The sequence below is a fragment of the Paralichthys olivaceus genome, chromosome 18 (genome assembly GCF_024713975.1).
Source record: "Paralichthys olivaceus isolate ysfri-2021 chromosome 18, ASM2471397v2, whole genome shotgun sequence".
Classification (NCBI taxonomy): domain Eukaryota; kingdom Metazoa; phylum Chordata; class Actinopteri; order Pleuronectiformes; family Paralichthyidae; genus Paralichthys; species Paralichthys olivaceus.
In genome coordinates, this window is record NC_091110.1 from 1874531 (window position 1) to 1895126 (window position 20596).

General features: G+C 40.2%; 2 protein-coding genes across 2 annotated transcripts in view; both read left to right on the forward strand.

Moving 5' to 3' along the window:
* Positions 1 to 11289, forward strand: part of ror2 (receptor tyrosine kinase-like orphan receptor 2) — a 43168-nt gene extending 31879 nt beyond the window's left edge. Inside the window, exons 5-9 of the mRNA XM_020082374.2 lie at positions 4656 to 4777; positions 4892 to 5206; positions 6018 to 6272; positions 8279 to 8484; positions 9631 to 11289. Of these exons, the coding sequence (XP_019937933.2) occupies positions 4656 to 4777; positions 4892 to 5206; positions 6018 to 6272; positions 8279 to 8484; positions 9631 to 11088 (2356 nt within the window). The 3' untranslated portion in view covers positions 11089 to 11289. The remainder of the gene's footprint in view (positions 1 to 4655; positions 4778 to 4891; positions 5207 to 6017; positions 6273 to 8278; positions 8485 to 9630) is intronic.
* A 2572-nt stretch (positions 11290 to 13861) lies between these two features.
* nfil3 (nuclear factor, interleukin 3 regulated) lies at positions 13862 to 20015 on the forward strand. Its single transcript, XM_020082493.2, has 2 exons — positions 13862 to 14050; positions 16626 to 20015. Exon 2 carries the CDS (start codon positions 16730 to 16732, stop codon positions 18065 to 18067), a length of 1338 nt encoding a protein of 445 aa, XP_019938052.2. The 5' UTR covers positions 13862 to 14050; positions 16626 to 16729; the 3' UTR covers positions 18068 to 20015.
* The last annotated feature ends 581 nt before the right edge of the window (positions 20016 to 20596 follow it).

Here is a 20596-nt window from a genome sequence, read left to right on the forward strand (position 1 = left end):
CTTACTCTGGATTGGGGTGTATTTTATTCAAACACTTTATATTAATCCAATTTAGTTAAAGTGCTTTCATTTGAGTAATACTTTTTGGGGTTGCAGTGAGTAACAGAGTGGGACAGGTGGGACCTAATGTAACTGTACCTTTGTAATGATGAAGTAACTTGTATATAATTATATCCAGACATTTGGCCACGGTTGTTTATTTAGCAAGCCATAATCAGAAATCGTTTTTTTTTAAATTGAATCAACATCATAAACAAGCAGTGATCAATAATAAGGTAAAATATCTCATTGATAATCACCAACCACATTACTCAAATCCTCATTCAGCAAAGAAAGTGTGGTCAACAGAAAGCCTGTGTTCATTTGAAGAATAAATCTTGAATCAGAGCCGAAGAATAATAAGTTAGTAAGTTAGTACGTTTTCAGGGTAAAAGTGAGAAGGATATGAAAAAGGTAAAAAAAGGTTTCTCCAAACAGTCATAAAGAAGCTCAGTAACTCTTAAACCCTATTAAAACTTGCTTCTCTGGCCTTTGAAACACTACATTACCAAATTTAGACATTTCTGCCCTGTTACTAAACTTTCAACAACCCCTTTGTTGTACTTAGACTTTGAATAATGTCTTGTTTGCACTTTCCTGAGATGTTTGTCTATTTAGGAAATACAAAGTTGATGGAAACAGCCTGTGTTCCCAGAACACACTTATACGCCTCATCTAGGATTCACAGAGCTCATAAAAAGGTCTTACTCCAAGTTTTATCAGCACTTGAAAAACGATGACTTTTTGAGTCCCAGCCCCCACTGCTACAGAGCGCCGTTTGCCCGTTTATTCCAAATGTATTAATATTGTCCACATTGCACCAAATTCACCACTGCACTTCCTGGGCTCATAGGAGCAACACACCATTTACATCCATGCACCAACATATTCTTTGCATTAGTAAGAGTGGTACAGTGCCTGTTCTGAATGTACCTGTTTGCTTGGCCTGTGGTAATGCTCTGGAGTCTACCACAGAACCATTCCTTTATATTAGTGAGTCCTCCTCCAACAGTTCTACCATATCCTGTCACTTTTTTATTGTTTCTGTGCTTTACATTGTGTGTAGAGTTTTTTTTATATACGATATACAGTGCAGGGTGAAGTAAAAAAACTTAATGTTCATCCTTCCTGGTTTATCTGCAATGAAGATTTTATAGTCAATCTTGTTCGTAAAATGAAACATATTTTCTTGGGTATTGTTCACATGTGTGGCTTATATATGAGTTTGAATGATTGACGTTAGTGGTTTTATTTTTTCATACATTGCATGTTGGCTATTTCAGAAGTCTTTTAAAGGTCCAGTGTGTAAGATTTAGGTGAAAAGGAACTATTGTCAGATATTTAATGTAGAATAATCCTCATGATGTTTTCAATAGTTCGTTTCATCTAAATTGTATGAATTGTAGTTTTCTTTACCCCAGAAAAGACCCTTTATATTTAAATACTTTATATTTACATAGAGGGGTTCCTCTCTGCGGAGGCTGCCATGTTTTTTACATTAGTCCAGACAGGAAAACTAAACACCTTTTGAGTTTTTATGACAACTGAAGCTACCACAGGTTCTTTATCATGTTTGGAAGGAGAGGGTGAAGTGAGGGGTGTTCAGCTGCAACATGACACTTTAACACTAGATATCACAAAATTCTACACACTGTACCTTTAAGCAATCAACCCAAACTTTTCAAAATGAAAGCTCTCTAATGCTGCTCAGTATAAAGCATTGCAGCAACATAATAAACATTGTGCTTTTACTTTAAAGAAGTGATTCTACAAGTGCTGTTGCAATGACGGAGATCAGCACCCACTGCACAGTGAAATGATAAATAACAAAAATGTAAATGTTGTGGTATTGAAACAGTATTTATAAAGCTTACCAGAACACCCAGTGAATTTGCTTCATGAAATAGGACTCTTTACCTCTGATTTATTTTGGGTTGATGTTTGGTTATATTCATTATCATTATTAAACTGAGTGGTGTTACTACTTAACAGCAGTTTTTCTCTGTCAGACTAGGAGGTGGGTTATGGAACTACCTTTCTTGAACTATTGTTAAATGAATGGTCACCTCCTTGGTCTAGGCTCATGTTTGGTAAGGATTAAAGTTTTAGGTCTAGATCAGACATTCGCATTTTTCATGCAATCAACCATTTCCTTTATCCGACACACCAGTTGTGAGAGCATATTAGAAGGTGTGTTTTTAACAACTGGCCTTACTTTGTCGAAACCCTCAGAGCTGTAGAAGTGCAAATGTATGTTTGTAGTATTACAAGTCGCTGCCCAAAGCTAAAATAGGCATGTAAAGACATGTCAGCTAACAGTCATGCCTTCATTGCTTTGACTGACTATTAGAGATGGTGAAGACCTATGCTATGCTGCACTGAGTGATGTAGCCACTGATGAGGGTAGCAGGACATGCAGGCTTTTCGTCTCTCTGTCTTGTGGGTTTGACTCAACAGCACGAGGCTCAGAATAAATTCCTCAGCCTAAAGTCAGACACTAGCCGGTGGTTTGCAAAGGCCTGCTGTGAACTGGAAAGAATGCTGATTCATGTCCTCATTCAGACCAACAGTTTCTGAATGAATCTCATCAGCCAACAATGTGACTCCTTTAATGTCTTATAGCTAGAGTCAGGGAGTAGGGGGGTACAGCAAAAGCTGGTATTAATTTACATTAACATAGTCATAATCAGTATAGTCAAATGTAATGTAGTGACAACATCAGTATGAGCTAACTGGTGTCATTCGTAGAAGTATTAATTATACCTTAACTTAAAATTCATTTTGAAGGTGCCAACTTATTTATTGCTGCCAATTATTTTCTCAATGATTCCATTAATTGTTTTCATTTGTCTAGTTTTGTTTCACCAACCAACTAATAGCAATTAGTCATTAAAATTTCTAAATTCTTAAACAAGTCAAAATCAAAACAGACTCACTCAGTAGTGTCCAGATTCAATTGCTGGTAAAAAAAAATAGAATAATGTGAACAACATGAGTCATTTTCAATATTTCTTCAGCAGCTGAATGAAATTATGTGTGCCGTGTAAATCTGATTGTGGGTAATGAAAAGAGAAAAGACTCCCGGCGTCCTTTGTGCTGTTAACAGGGCAGAGGAGCCAGGCCATCACCAGCTGGTTTTAGTGCAGGCAGGTATTTACTTTGTGCATTGGCCTCAGCCTGTTTATTTTGTGGACTGAGACTTAAGTCCTGCACAAACATAACTTATGAGTGACTTTAGCAAAGATCCAAGTTTTAAATAAGATTAGGCTTAGAGGTCCAGTGTGGAAGATTTAGTTGAAAGGGCAGAAATTGAATATAAAATAATTAGTGTGTCATCATCTAAATTGTATGACTTGTTGTTTTCTTTACCCTAGAATGGTCCCTTTATATTTAAATACTTTAAATTTACCAAAGGAGCGGGTCCTCTCTACGGAGGCCACAATGTTTTTTACAGTAGTCCAGACTGGACAAACTAAACCTTTTGAATTTTAATGACAACTGAAGGCAGGTTCTCTTTCCTGTTTGGAAGGGGAGGGTGAGGTGAGGGTAATCAGCTGCAACATGCAACTCCACCACTAGATGTCACTAAATTCTAAACTCTGAACCTTTAACAAGCACAACTATACAACACCAACACTGAAACAGCAGATCGACACACAGACAAGGCTCCTTTTCTGTTTAATGTATGGTTCCATTTTCAGTGTGTTTCACTCATTTTATATAATTTCTTAGTCATATGTCATAAACAATGCTGATTCTGCACCCAGTGCTGAATTTACAAACTTATTTAGTGCTTTAAGTGATAATAGTTGTTTGTGCTGATTAATCATCAGTAGTAATCCAATGTACTGATTTGTACAGAAATGTCTTTAAATGTTTTAAATAAGTAAGTGAGATCAATTGTAACTGTACAATACATGACTTTGTACTGGAAGATTAGAGTTTGTTTATATGAGTTTGCCAAAGATTTTGTGGTTCCCAAAAACTTCAGGTTTCAATGAGCACACACTTAAATTGTGAAACCTCACTCTCCGAAAAGAAAAACCATTCGCAGTTGTCCAACACTTTCTGTCTCACTGACTGTCAATATCTGTTATCAGGAAAAACACACATCAAGTCCTGTCTTGGCCTAAAAATGTTCTGCAGTTGACTTCAGTATGGTGCTCTGTTCCATTAAAAACAGATGGTTGTGTATGGGAAGAAAATAAAATACTGATGACACCATATAAGGTCTTCCTGTGGGTGTGTGTCCTGTCTTTAGGGCGTAGCAGCAGAGGTTTTGAGGTGTTGAATGCTTCGTGGAAGGTGCTTTCTACATGTAAGAATGCCTCTGGTGCACCTCATTGATTAAGCAGAGTCTGTGCTGTTCTGGGGCTGGATCCTCAGCATCCACTTCTTATAACAATGGCTTGATCGACTGCTCCTTCCCCTCTTTATCCTTCTCCTTACTGATATGAAAGAGCTGTTTAAATTACACTTGTAGGTGTAATGTTGGTCACTGCCCCCTGATCCCATGACTCTGGACCCCCAGCAGCCCTCCAGGCAAATAAAAGGCCCTGTGCCATCTGCTGTGGGCACTAAAGAGATGTTTGAGCATTGTTTGTTTTTCTTTTCAGGTCACGTGAAAAAGGTTTCTGCCAGCCATACCGAGGCATCGCCTGTGCTCGCTTCATAGGCAACCAGAGCATCTATGTTGAGTCACTGCAGATGCAGGGGGAGAGTGAAAACCGGATCACAGGTAAGAAATACCACACATTAGTTGACATACTTGAGTCTTTAATAAACACTTGTATTATAAGTGTGTAAGCAAGTGCCAAACAGCTCAACCAGGTGTCCCTTTCTTCTCTCCAAGCTGCTTTCACTATGATTGGCACATCCACCCACCTGTCCGATCAGTGCTCCAGGTTTGCCATCCCATCCTTCTGCTACTACGTCTTCCCTCTGTGTGACGAAGGCTCCCGGGGCCCCCGGCGCCGTCAGCTCTGTCGAGACGAGTGCGAGGCCCTGGAGAATGACCTGTGCCACGCAGAGTACACCATCGCCCGTTCCAATCCCATGATCCTCATGCAGCTGAAGCTCCCCAGCTGCCACCTACTGCCACGGCCAGGCACGCTTGATGCTGCGTCCTGCATGAGGATAGGAGTGCCACCAGAAAAACTAGGTCCATGTAGGTAGATGCTATGGCATGCACGCACACACACACACACACACACATTACAGTTGTTGATTTAAAAATACATAGCTCATAAAATCAAGGACAAATTAGTCACTCTAATACTATGTGGAGTTGGTCAAACAACCATTCAAACAACCATTCATCAGTTTCATTCATCAACATTAGATTTTACCTGTTTGATGCAACTCCAAAGTAAAAAGGAATTACATCTAGCCCAAAGAACAAACAACCAATCACTGTTTGTAAAAGCTTCAGCTTTGATTTCACCTCACAATTTTAAGGAATGTAACTGCCATGTGTTCAGTCTCAGAGAGGGATTTAAAGAGTTGGCATCATAAACAAATCCCATCTTCACTTAAGTTTGATTTAAAATTTTGAGGATCATCATAAAATGTAGTTTTTCTGTGAGGTGGAATAGTACAGAATATGGGGAAATATACTGATTTGCTTTATTTCTGAGAGTGAGATAAAGAAGATGGATGTTTAAAGTACAGAGCTGGAGACAGGATGTGGTTTGCTTAGCTTAGCATTTTTTAGGAAGAAAATAAGCATATTTCTTAAACTATTGGCATACTCCATTCAAAGAATGAGTTTGCAACATGAAGCTCCAAAATGTGAAATGTTAGAAGTGAAGTGCACAGAAACACTGAGTAATACAATCCTATTATAACTGTGAGCATGGTTTATAAAGCTGCACACTTCAGAGCACTCACTGAACTAAATCCACAATCCTTGTACACAGGGTAAATCACCTCTTTTATAGTGTTTGAGTATCCTCACTGAATCACTGTCTGCTTAACAGATTCCCCCGAAGACCACCTCTGCTACAACGAAAGTGGGGCTGAATACAGGGGCACAGTCAGCATCACTAGATCTGGTCAGCACTGCCAACCATGGAGCTCTCAGTACCCTCACAGTCACCATCTGTCCCAGGAGTACCCCGAGCTCTGGGGAAGTCACAACTTCTGTCGTAACCCCGGAGGCCTGATGCAGGCACCCTGGTGCTTCACCTTGGACCCACATGTCAGGGTAGACCTGTGTGACATCCAGCCCTGCAGTAAGTACTAGTGTTTACCACAAGGAACCAGTAAATGACACAAAACAAGAGGGACACGAGGTCAGTATGTACGGAGTGTAGAATCTGCCAATGAGTGGGATTTCGTTTGCAAGTTGCACAAGGTAGTAATATGCTAGTGGGAATAGTATCTGCTGTAAGAATCAGTATATGACACCGACTGACATATCATCACGCACTTTACTATTGACACAGCTGCAGAACACCGATAGCATGTTTCTCAAACAGGCATATTTCTATATTTAACAGATCAGCAAAAGCCAAGGTTGAAATGTTTTCACATTTGCAATCTTAATTGTGAGTTTGACAGAATTTCCTCCAGGGTCATGTAGAGATCTGATGGTGGTAAATCTTTTTCTACATCATGACCATTCAAATTACTGTAGCAATACTTATCTATTGGAACGTTGTGAACTTAAGTATCACATTATCGCTGTGGGTGCGTAGAACTGCTGAGTGCTGTGATGTAGGATGTTCTTTTGTCAACATGCATGGGGCAGCACAGTTTAGTGTTACTGATTGGTTGTGTGTGAACGTCACACCTTTAAAAAAACTTGCACCTGTGAACAACGGAAGCTGCTGCCTTTAGTCAATCAGATCAGGCCGATTATTCCATCACTGTCATTCAGTGAATGTGTGAAAAGGAGTTCAGGCATCATCTATTGTCACGATTAGACCACCAGCATTCTTTCAGAATGGATGGGTGATGAAATAAGAGACTGTGGGTAGCAGTGTGGACTGTTGAGCACACCAGCATGAGTCATTTTTCACCACATGCTTTGTAACATAATGCCGCAGTAGAATGACGGATGTCCTGTGGCCACCCACAGGCCAGAAATAGACCGTTCAGGTAGAGGTTGATGTTGTGCTGCAGAAGCTTCTTCTTCCTGTGTCGCATATCCCTGTTGCTATGGGTACATAGTACATTCATAAGATAGACCACAGGGCTGCGACTGTAGGTCAACAAAAAGTTGACTTAAGACATTCTAAAAGCTCCCTAATGTGTCTCTTTCCTACAACAGTATTAGAGTACTAGAGCCATATTGAAGAAGAAAAATCCCATAAAACTTAAAGAATAAAGTTTAGGCTAATATTGAGAGGATAAAGTTGTAATATTACAAGAATGAAGTAGTTATTTAATGAGAAAAAAGTAATGGTGTTTATATATAATTGACATTCCTGAGTCATGCTAGTCCTGCTTCTCATAATAATGAGGAGCCGATGAGCCAAAAGATTACATATTTCGATATTTGTGAAACCTCTAAGTTACTAAAGTATACCTTGAATTGGGTCATTACAGAGTACTGTACAACACAGTTTGCACAGCATGTAATCAATAACATTTTGTAGCCTACAGTGTCTAAGTGTTTCTGCTGGTAGCTCACGGCCACAATAAACAACGCCTCCTTTAAATACCAATGAAGTCAGAACCACCACATCAGTTATGTTACTAATGTGCAGTTCTGGGGTTAAGGACCCCCAATTAGTCACAATTTACTATCAATGCACTTGCCAGTATTAATTAATTAACTGTAAGTACCTCTATTATATTTGGCCCCACTACAGAACTTTTGATAAGGTTATTTGACTGAAAAGTGAAGAAATGCAACAGAACCGTAAAGTGTTCCTCAGGGATTCCTTTTCACACTGTATGCATCCTGGTTGAAGCTTATTGTCAATATATATCTGCCCTGTGTTTCTCTTTGTGTCATTTTTGTTCTAGTCCTTGTGGGCCCTCTGTATTTTTTTTCCATTGGTTCTTTGATTTTCTTTTCAGAGAACAGAGCACATTTGTTCCAGTAAGACTTTTACCAGATGTAAAGAGTGGAATTTTATTCTTGCACCATGTGGAAGGATGTAGCTTTTAATGGGGATTATCCACAGTGACATTATTTTCACTTAAATAGCCAGATCAGGACAAATGAACGCTGATTCCACAGATGATATGTTCAAAGAATGACTATATCTGTTACTCTGTTGTTTTACAGAGCCTCCAGAGAATCCAAGGAAGGAGATCCTGTTCATTTTAATCCCTGCAATTGCCATCCCATTGGTCATCGCTTGCCTCTTCTTTCTGGTGTGTATGTGTCGCAATAAGCAAAAGGCTTCGACTGACACACCACCTCGCTGCCAGCTCAGCAGCTCACCCAGCCAGGACATGGAGCTCTCTCTCCTCAGTCAACAAAAACACCAGGTAATGCATACACACAGTGCACAGACACTTTGATAAAGGGTACTTGATTTTTATTCATTCTGTTGAATAGCAGTGTTCTTAACAATATCAGCAGTGCATTCAAAGACGTAGTAATTTATTTCATAACAGACTTCTGGTGAAATAAATGACAAAGCTGAAATTCAGTGTAGAATCTGTTCCATATAAACAGAAGGAGTTGAAATGATAAAGTCCTTTAAACCAGGTTAAAAATGATGCAACCCCTGGAAGGTTGGACTTAAATATATTAATGCCCCTGTAGTTTCAGTTAACTTTTTGTGGTTCATTACATCCAATCAATGAAATACCTATGTTTGTGGTCTGTTACTCATCAACATGAACAGGGTGAATCTTCTGTTTGCTTGTCAAGATGGAGTATACAGGGATTGTACCTTTGAGAGTTGTAAAATTCCCTTTTCAAGTTATGATAAACCACTGTGCAATGTCTCGATGTTCGTTAAACCTTAAAATTTTTGACTATGTGTCTGTTCAGAACTGGTATTAGTATGTGTCAACTCGTGTCTCCAGTGACAACTTCAGATTTCACTTTCTCCTCTATGAGCAATAAACATGTATGTCATTATGTCAGGTCAGTTTTAATATTGTTGCAGTAGGCACAAATAAATCAATGTATTTGAAACACTGATATATATTACATATTTTGGGCTCATTATGAAATTGTAGCAGGTCAGATGACGTCAGCTGAGTAGGCGTTTGTTCAATGTGGCTCAGGACAATTATGACCACATGCATCCCAGACCACCTCTGAATGTGTTCTGAGTGATAGAATCTCAGATGCGTCTGCGATGCACTTCAAATACATTCACACGTGTACTTAGAGCAGCCCACTTGTTATTGGATCGCCACAGATAGATGAAAATGTTATGTCTGAACAGAGCCTGATTCTCAAACTCAGATCCATACATTTTAGGTCTTCATTTAATTGGTACCTCAAGCAACACATAACACCAATGCAAATGTTTACGTTTTTAATGCACTACGGGATTCTGTCTGAACATCCATTACAGCCATACAGTTGTATTTCAGTGCTTAAGTACTGCTTTAGGTTTTATTGTTCGTAATACACTTTGCTGACATGTATTTGTGTTTATTTATTTGTTGCTGCAGGCCAAGCTGAGGGAGATTAATATGTCAGCAGTACGGTTTATGGAGGAGCTTGGCGAGGATCGGTTTGGCAAGGTTTACAAAGGCCAACTGTATGGCACCGCTCCTGGTGAGCAGATCCAAGTGGTGGCCATCAAGACATTGAAAGACAAGGTTGATGTCACTCTCTGTGAGGAATTTCGCCATGAAGCCATGCTCCGCTTTCACATACAGCACCAAAGCATAGTTAGTTTGCTGGGTGTGGTCACCAAAGAGCAGCCAATGAGCATGATATTCAACTACTCCAGCCTCGGTGACCTGCATGAGTATCTGGTGATGCGCTCCCCAAACTCAGATGTTGGCAGCTCAGATGATGATAAGACCGTCAAATCCACTTTGGAGCAAGCTGATTTTCTTCATGTTATCACCCAGATTGCTGCTGGAATGGAGTACCTTTCCGGCCAACAATTGATCCATAAAGACCTTTCTGCCCGAAACATCCTAGTCTTCGACAAACTCAGCATCAAGATACTGGATCTGGGCCTGTTCAGAGATGTCTACTCTGCCGATTACTACAATCTCATGGGCACAAGTCTTTTCCCTATTCGTTGGATGTCCCCAGAAGCAATTATGTATGGCAAGTTCTCCACCGACTCTGACATCTGGTCTTACGGTGTATTGATGTGGGAGACATTCAGTTATGGTCTGCAGCCGTACTGTGGCTACTCCAACCAGGATGTGATCGAGATGGTTCGCAACCACCGGCTACTGCCATGTCCAGATGACTGCCCAGCCTGGATTTACACTCTCATGCTGGAGTGTTGGAGTGAAATTCCGGCAAGAAGACCTCGCTTCAAGGACATCCACACACGCCTGCGCTCTTGGGAGAGTCTGTCTAACTATAATAGCTCTGCTCAGACTTCTGGCACCAGCAACACTACTCAGACCAGCTCTCTCAGCACCAGCCCTGTTAGCAACATCAGCATGAGCACAGCAAATGCATCACGCTACACCAGCCCCAAAAAGAGCTCACCATTCCATCAGCCCCAGTTCATGCCCATGAAGGGTCAAATGCATCGGCCAATGGTGCCCCCACAGCTCTACATTCCTGTCAATGGATATCACCCAATGTCAGCTTACCCATACCTGCAGAACTTTTACCCCATGCAAATACCCATGGCAATGCCCCACCAGCAGATGCACCATCCACCCCAAATCGTTCCCAAAGCTGGTTCCCACCATAGTGGCAGTGGATCCACATCTACAGGCTATGTCACCACTGCCCCCTCCAACACTTCTGTGACAGAGCGAGCAGCCTTATTAAATGAGAACTCCAAGACCACTGACGAGGACTTGGCTGACAGGGCATCCCAGGAGGAGATAGACCAAAATGAGGACCTGTCAGTGCCTGAAACAGAATTGCTAGGTGATAATGACCCTCCACAGACTGAAGAAATGGTGGTCCGCTTGTCAGACACATAAGTGTGTTGATGTTTGAAGGACAGTTGAGCTAAAATATTCTGTGAGCTGTGCTTGCTTGCCAGAAAATTCAAAGAGCAGCGTAAAGTGAAAGGAGAAATTCTGCAGAACTGTGACTGAATGTTTTTTTATGGGTTTCTTAGATAGGACAGTTACATTTGAATTCCAAGTGTGTGTCATGTTTGTACCTCTTACATGTCAGTGTCAAAGAATAAGCAAACTTTAAAGTGCAATGCCTATTCACGTGGATGCCACGAGGGCATTGTCCACCTCCGAACTCCTTTAAAGGCAACCCTGCCTACCAGTTGGTAAGAATTAGCAAAGAGTGAAATGATCACTCACACTCTTCCCACCCGCCCACAATGCCAGTGGTGTTTATTGGAATGTACAACCAAGCCATAGGTATTGCTACCAGAACCCAGAAATGAACCTAGGTTTCTGTGTTAGAAGACAAGGGCTTTGCTTGTGTGCAACTTGTCCCTTTTGACGATTTGATATTGTTTTTAAAGGTGATTATTTTGTGGTTTGTGAAAGCCACAGACATAGAACGATAGAATGTATGATGACCAAAGATAGTAGTTTTGAGAGTAACTTTGTTATTAATGAAGTTCACTAAGATGTATTTTGTAACGTACCGCCATCGAACAAAAGAATAAGAACAAAGACTCTTGTTGAATCTCTTTTGAGGCTTTGACAAAGGTCTTATTCACGACATGTTTCCCATGAAGCGGATACTTTTTATATAAACTTTTATAACCAAGTTGTACAGATTTTTAATTTATGTACTTTGGTTTTGAACATTTTAGTTGTTAATATTTTTTCTTTACTGGTGAAAATTGCTAAGCCTAGTGTTAAAACTATGTCCTTTCCACCACATCTGCTTTGTTTGCAGTTTTTTGCTTACCATGCATTGTGTAGATCCATCTGTGGAGTATCCAATAAAGTCATATGAAGAAAATTGTGTATATCACTTCAATCAGAGCAGAAAATAGTTTGCTATCATTTTTCTTTATAATGAAGAAATGCATGTATGGCTGATACCAATAAAGTAATCTAAGGGATTTTATATTGTATTTCTCTGATCTTTAGATTCTTACATACAAAATATATACATATATGAAATTATATATTATCACCCTGTGTGCTGGCACAGCACAAAAGCAGGGTACTGTTTTACGCGTATGTGTGTGTGTGTGAGATCAGTCAAGGTGAGCAAAAATATGGTCTAAAAACACTTCCCTAGATATCTCCGCAAGAAATATAAACAACATGATCTAAGGTTGTTATAGATCAAGAAAGGATTCAGATGACAGTGGATGGAACACATTTAGCCTCTTCTCTTACTGGGAGCACATTAATACTGCATATATGTCAGTGTTAACATAAATATGAGAAATACTTTCATCAGAATCAGGTTCCATACTTTAAAATATAATCAAAGAGAAACAACCAAACTGCTTTGATGTACAGTACAGGAGAATGTTACAGTAAAACCCTCTGATTTGAACAAAAAGTCTGAGTTTAGTTGTTTAGTGTTTGTGTGAGTGACAGGCTGTGTCCCAGTGCACTCTGGAAAAACTCCAGACCCCTTGAACTGGAATGTGGGCACTGTGCAGTTAGGCCCACACATGTGTCACAGCAGTAACCATTGGATCATTTACTAGTATAGTCAGTGTGGGTGTTGGGACAGACTCTGGTGTGCAGCAGCCATTTTAACTCTGAACTTGCAGGTACGATCCAAATTCTCACCAGTTATCCAATAGTGACCCCTAGAGGCGTTGAGCAGTGTTAGGAGATGAAATTCTGGTCTCTTTCTAATTTGCACCTTTTATATTTCAAAATGACCTCACTTCATCAAAATGTAATCAGTGCATGCACGTTTTATAGCAGCCCACAATAGACTGTGTTTTGTGGATAAGATTAATATCATTCCACCACCAGTATCTGTAGCACATTATACAATTCCAATCAGCATTAACTAATTCTAACTAATATTTACTAATTCTACTAGTATTAGTAGTAGTTGTAGTATTGTCCATTTTACAAAACAAAATGTGATGTATAATAGATATGAATGAAGCCAACCCTACTGGGTTTGACTGACCACATATAAACCAATCCAGTCTGACCATATCACACACACACACACACGTACATATATTATATATATAATATAATATTATTATATATAATCTACCGAACTACTAAAATAATAATTATAATTGTATAATAATATTATATTATCCTAATAGTAACACTAATAGTAATAGTAACACTATACTTTAAGTATATCATAGTATAACACACAGTATACTATGATATCCATACAAGTATAACAATATGATGTAATCATAATATTAGCACTATACCATAATATCAATAATAATGTTTTGCCTATATTATATACTTATAATATTAGCACTATACCATAATATCAGTAATATTTTTTATGATTATATTATATACTTGTAATATTAGCACTATACCATAATATCAGTAATAATTTTTATGATTATATTATATACTTGTAATATTAGCACTATACCATGATATCAATAATAATAATATATTATTAGCAGCAGTGTCGTGGTAGTATCCCCTGGTGAACCGACGCCTCTGAACGCACCACCATTGCAGATGACGACATACATTTTCTATGAGCTCTGAGCTCTCTGCTGACGCATCAGCGACGTCTGAGACGTCATTGGCTGAAACCCCCCGAGCCGCTGCGCCGCGATTGGCTGCGGCGGCTGTCACTTAACCTGGCGCTACCAATATAGCGAGGCGGTGACCTACTAACATAGATCCATGAGTCAGGAGCCACCTTGAAGGGAAGCGGGTCCTGGAGGACAGCGGGCCACCACCTCCTGTTTGCGGACCGACTGATGGGGCCAGCGGACCGGCTCCCGGAGCTTGACGCGAGGCGGAAAACCAGAGCGGACGGAACGAGCCGCGGGCAGAGAAGGTACGGTTTCTGAGTTGAGCTGCAGCTCGGCCCCATGTTCTCGTGTCCAGTGTTACATGAGTGTTTACTCGCTCTGAACACCGCCCACAGTCCAGTGCGGCGCAGCTAACGTTAGCCTGTGTGCTAACCTCTGTTTTCACTGTGCGGCAGAGCTCGTGGTGGTCCCCTGGTGTGTTGGTCAATGTGAGCTGTGCAGTGTTGGCAGTTCCCTGGATAACGTTCGGTAGAGGAGATTATTTGTATTTATTTCTTTATTTTATTCAGACGCGTAGGGCCTGTTAGGTTACACATTGCGCCACATTTGACGTGTTTGGCAATAACTGTATTAAACCCCGATGGCTGCTGTCGGTGTGTGACTGTAATGGCGAGTTATTTATCACAATAGGGGCCTTGAAACTAGTTCGTGTGGTCTCTCCTCTTGATAACAACAGAACTAGAAAGCAAGCTTCACCGTCATGAGTAAACTATGATGTCATGTAAGTAAACAGTGTCTGAGCACGTAGCCTGAGATCTGTGGCCTGAATGTGTTTTTCTAAAGGAACCTTGTTAATGACCTGTCTTCTATAACCACAGATTATTCAAACTATCATGTATAAGTTTCTTGTTTCAATCCACAAACACAGGCCCGTGTTGTGATTGCCACACAGCAGATATTTCATAATGTGTGCAGCCATAGAAAGTGCTGGCAGCCAGAGGGACTCAGTATTGTGTAATGTGGACACAATGAGAGAATGTGGTAAGACCGCCTCGGTCCGACCCGAGCCCTCTGAACTTCTGGTGAACCGGCCCGGTGCAGTCATACTACCACCCATCCACATCACGTGTCCTCTACATTTAGTCCTGATGTCACATGTTTCCTCCTTAGGAAAGACAAAAGCGAGCGATAACAGCAGCCATGTTGTGTCCAATCCCCAGCATCTGTGCAAACTGCCCCTCTAAACACATGGATCCTTACAGTGAGATGATTTACAGTGGACTACTTCTCCTGTGGCCGCTTACGTCAAGCAGGCAAACATTTTGCTGAGTTGCAAGTTGCCAAGTAGATAACGAAAGAAGTGACGTGTGGCTTCTCTGGGATCAGGTTCATTCAAATAAATTCACACCCCATATACACAAGTCCACCTGTCATTTCCTATTCACTCACCAAATAAATGTTGACCTACACCAGCAGCAAAATTAGGACACAGTCAGAGGAGAAATGTTACCACGCCCTTTAACCCTCTTCATCTCTATATGGGGACGTCTTTCTGCTGCACTCATAATTAACATTAGTTATGGGGGTGTGTGACTGTGGAAGGAAGGCCTCCGGTTACAGGCTGTTTCTGTGTGTTAGCCCCTGCCAGGCCACATGTTATGATCACATCTGTCTGCAGTCCTTTGTGGCTTTTCTGGGTGTATGGGAGCTTGGAATCCAAATACAGGCCTGTTAAGGCAACCCTCCTATTGAAAAATTATTTTAAACCCAGGATTAGAAATTAGATTTAGCATTTAACACAAGCCAAAAAAAAAAGTGTCTCTACATACAGAATTAGAATAGTTTTAACAAATAGTGCGTAGTTATTAGATTTGTTGACTCTGCATTTATTTTCCACCCTTGTTAACTGCCACACACCTTCCCATGACAAGTCTTACTAATCGGTGATTAGTCTTCCCTATGATTGTAGTTACATGGACTGAACTAGACGGAGAGACACATCGTATTTATACTGTATGAATAGTGATTTTTTTTTTTTTACTTGAAATTAAATCTTGAATATTTTGAGATATGGTTTTTAATTATTTGAGCTGAGGGAATCATCAAAAGTTTAAAAATGCTCCACAATGATCCACTTTCTTAAATAACTGATGGAAAATATTTCTCGTCATTAATATATTCACAATATTCAAATTTGTTTAAAAGCACCCATATGTTGAAGTATGTTCCTGACCTTACATACAACTACAACACCATACAACCTGTGTGAGTGTGTGGTCTTTCATTTGCCTTTGTGAGAAAATGGAGGACATCCTTGGGTTTACTTTCCATTTCATAAGACAAATCTGTGACAGAACTTGCTGAGAAGTTGCAAGCTCAGATTTATACTCATGTAATTACATTCAACATAAAAGAAATGACATGAATCATGAACAAAATTATCCTCATCTGCTTGTTTACTTCAAGTCATACACTGAAGTAAGAGTCAGTTTACACCAATGGACAAGGAGGAGAACTAAACAATCAGGCAACATCTCCATAAAGAAACTTCATTCTCAGTAGGAAATGATTGTGCTTAATGTTCTGCATTTTTGCTGCATTTCAGATTATTCTGTTGAAAGTTAGATTTAAAGGACATTATTTAGTAAATTGACATGAATGCAAATAATACAGTTTGTAAAATGTGAAATACCATTGAATCGTTGCAAAACATTGTCATCTTATAATACCAATACAACTGTCTGTATTTAGTTATATACTGAATCATCTGCAAGGTACACATCCTCCCTAGAGAAAATACAGAACTTTATTACTATTGATTAACATGATTAACTTTGTTTCAATTCAACACTGACATTTAAACCTCATTGTGTTTTCCAGATATTCTCCAGTGGATTAATTGAATGTGGCTGTCGATGCATACATGCATTATGGTGAGCAGTTAAAGACTTTCCAGCATATTGTTAGTAGCAGACGTTGGTAATATGCAATCAATCAAGCAAGAGGTGGACTCCAGTGAGTCCTACAGTGGAGAGGATGCCCTGGTCCTGGCTGTGGCCCTACAGGGGGCTAACAGAGACCTGATGGGTCACAAAATATCTGCTAATCCATTTAAGTCTAAAACTACATGCCGTAGGAAAAGGGAGTTTATCCCAGAGGAGAAGAAAGACAACATTTACTGGGAGAGGCGTCGCAAAAACAATGAGGCGGCCAAGCGCTCAAGAGAGAAGCGGCGCATTAACGACATGGTGCTGGAGAACAAGCTGATGGCCCTGGGAGAGGAAAATGCCTCCCTCAAAGCTGAGCTCCTGTCACTGAAGCTGAAGTTCGGCCTCTTGAGCTCAGCTGCATATGCCCAAGAAGCCCAGAAGTTATCCAGCTCTGCCGCTGTCAATCTCTACCAGGAGTTTGTTCCACCCACCGCTGATCAAGGTTCTTCCAGCAGGGATTTGGAGTCCCTTCATTTGCGTAGTAGCTGCATATCAGTCATCAAGCATTCACCTCACATGCCTGAGACATGCACTGCAACTCAGGGTAGCTTCAGTGTCTGCAATACCACAGAGGTCAAGCAAGAACCAGCAGAGAATGGCAGGTATGCACAGGAGAGGAGTAGTCCCTATGAGCTCTATAGAAACTACATAGCCAGTCCTTTATCCGGTGTTTACTCCCAACCTGCTTCATTACTGCAGATCACCAGGTCATCCAGTAACTCCCCTCGGACCTCAGATGATGGTGCTGTAAGCAAATTGTCAGATGGTGAAGATGAGCAGCAAGTCCCCAAAGGGTTCATGCCAGCTACAGCTGGCCCAACAAGTGTCATTGTCTCCACACACAAAGTGCCCGACACCAGTTCTTCAGCTTTGCCCCATAAACTGCGGATTAAAGCCAGAACCACTCAAATCAAAGTGGAGGCCATTGACCCTGAATATGAGTTATCTGGAAATTCCTCATCTCCAGTCAGCATAACAGAGGGAGGACACTGCCGGACCACTCACGACTCTTCAGAGTACACACAGTCCCCCCTGTGCCCTTTGTCAGTACAGGTCACCAACATGCAGCGCTGGAGCCACCGGTCTGAGCAGTGGCACAGAAGCAGCACAGATGCACTGTGGGATGGCTGCAAGAGTAGCAGGCGAACCTCAAGCCCAATCTCAAACAAAGCTGCCGTGGATGTAAAAGAACCTTCCTATGCACACTCACATGCTGAGCACTTGTATATAAAACAGGACTTTGCCTCCCTTTCTGCTGAAGTGGCCTCCTTTGAAAAGACTGATGGCAACACAGCAAGATTCGGTGATAGAGTCAAACAGAAGCACCACTGATCATCGTGTGTCATCAAAGGGATGTTCCTCTGAATAACCTTTGTTTTGCATTTCCACTTCATTTGCTGTTGCACTGTGTGGTTATTAGGGTTAAAAATGTTTTCATTACTGTAAGTTTTCAAATAAAATGTGTTGACATAATGGCAGAGCCTTAACCTGTAGACTGCTCACTGTTACAGGCTGAGGTATAATTACAAAATAATCAGTGCTCAATACCACTGCACTCGCTCAGCTCAACAACAGAGCTGTGTCTGCTCCTCAGCTTCTCTTTTTAAAAACAGTTTTCATCCATTGAGTACTATGGTGGTGTTTTCAACCACTGTTCAGTTGTCACCAGTGAGAGTTAATTCTTCATGAAATATTTGAAGCTTACCAGGAAACAATGGCCTCTGAGGAAGGATTTTAATGTGAAAAATCTTTTGACACATTGACAATAATTGGATCTGTGATAGAAACTGGAACAAATTGTGATTGAAATCAATGTTTCTGTTAAGAGAAACCTCATAATAACTTGGATTTATATTGTGCCTTTCAAAGTACTGAAAGTCACTTTACAGAGTCAGAAAAAGAAGTAAATTGATGGCCCCATGAATAATTAGATTAGTTTAAATGGGAGTACATCAGAGAGTGGGAGGAACCTTTTGAAATAATACATGGTTATGAAACAACAAATGAGTGGCCTAACTCCGCTTCAGCCTGGTTCTCTGTGCAGAGAAGATTGACCAAATAAAGATGATACGCACTATTTGCGAATTGTAAATTCATCAGAATAATCAGTGTAACACTTGCGTGTGAAACCTTTATTTTACTGCTGGTTGATAACTGCTGTCACTGGGGTATTAACTGTCATCACAAACCTACTGTCACTGCTCTGCAGGCTCCAACCAGGCCTGCAGCTATTTCCATTCCCTGTTTAACTGGGGGAGCTGGGGGCAATTTGGCCAAAACTTAAAGCTTAAACCCCCAACCTTTTGAGTAATGTAATAAGGTTATTGTATTGAGAAAACTTAGCAGTCCATCCCCCTGCTTACTTGGTGCTTTATTTCATAGGTTTGTCATTTCAGAATAATTCCCCACTCAATGTGATGACACTTCCTGGAAAGAGCCCTGTAGTTTGGTTTGTATTAATGGAAAGTAGATTTTGAATTGGCACATTTCCATTGACTAAACTTATATGTTCTATTGTGTCTAATAGGCCTTGCAGCTGGCTCAGATTGAGGTGGGATCACATTCTAACCGCATACAAACAAAGACTGTTCATGACCTTCCTCAGTGAGGTTATTTTGGTCTGCACTGTCCTACACCTGTACTTAACAAAGCAGCCTTCACAGCTTCAGTATTTTTCCTCATGTCATAAAATACGTGTGCTTATTTCTTCATTTAGTTATTTCATGTTTTTTTTACTTGGTTGAAACATTTTCTCTCAAAATGTCCTATGATTAGAACATCTTTGTGAATTGCAAGTACACATACTGTTACTGACACTGATCATTTATGCAAATTGGAGGGTGACTTTTAAATTCTCTGCTACTGTCACTGCTTCACAGTTTTTTTGAAAAGTCTTGTTGGTGACTTTAAGCTTCCAGACTGCTGGTAAAACTGGCAATGTGTGTGACACTGGCTGGACAACTGTGACTACCATCTGATGGAAGTGACAACTGGACTTTATAAAGCTCTGACATTTCTTCCGTCACATTTTGGTGAACTAATAATTCATTTTCAAAAGTGTTTCCAGAGATTCTGCATTACAGCTTCACTTAATTGTAATTGAATTATTACAGTTTACAGCCATCGTACCCCTGCTGTATGTTGGGTGGTTCATTTCAAATGACTGATGTGTATGCTTGTGTTGTCATACTTTGGAATATCTCTTTGATGATGATGACCACTTTCATCAAGATATTGTAACAGTGATTCTTTTGTTTACAATAAATGTCTTATCACTGAATCATGTGTGCTCTTATTTTTTTGTAGCTTTAATATTAACCCTATATAGGTATCATTTCTTCAAAGCATACATTTAAACACAGATCTGTCCCAGCTGACTGTTTAGAATCGAACATATTACCAGGGTTGTGATTGATTGTCGAGTCCATCTCTGGACACGGTCATAACTACTGTTAGATGCTGACTTCAGCTTTTGCTGTGGATCAAAACCATGATGATGCTTGACTGCAGAACTCTAGAAGCATTTTATGGTATAACCAAATGAAGAAATAACTAATAATAAATATTTTTTTCCAAAGTAAGCTGAAAAGTAATTGGTCCAACATAGCATTGTGCAAAGCAAGGAGCCAGGGTTATTATAGTTAACGAAAACTAAGACTAAAACTAAAACTAGCAATGAAAAAATATTTTAGTTAACTGAAATAAAAATAAAAATGATAATTACAAAAAAAACGAAAACTAAATAAAAACTACAATAAACAATGCAAAACTAACTAAAACTGAACTGAATATTGCAGATTAATTCAGCTTCGTTTTCTCCCTGGATTAGTGCCTGTCCTGCAGGTGATGGTTAAAGAATGA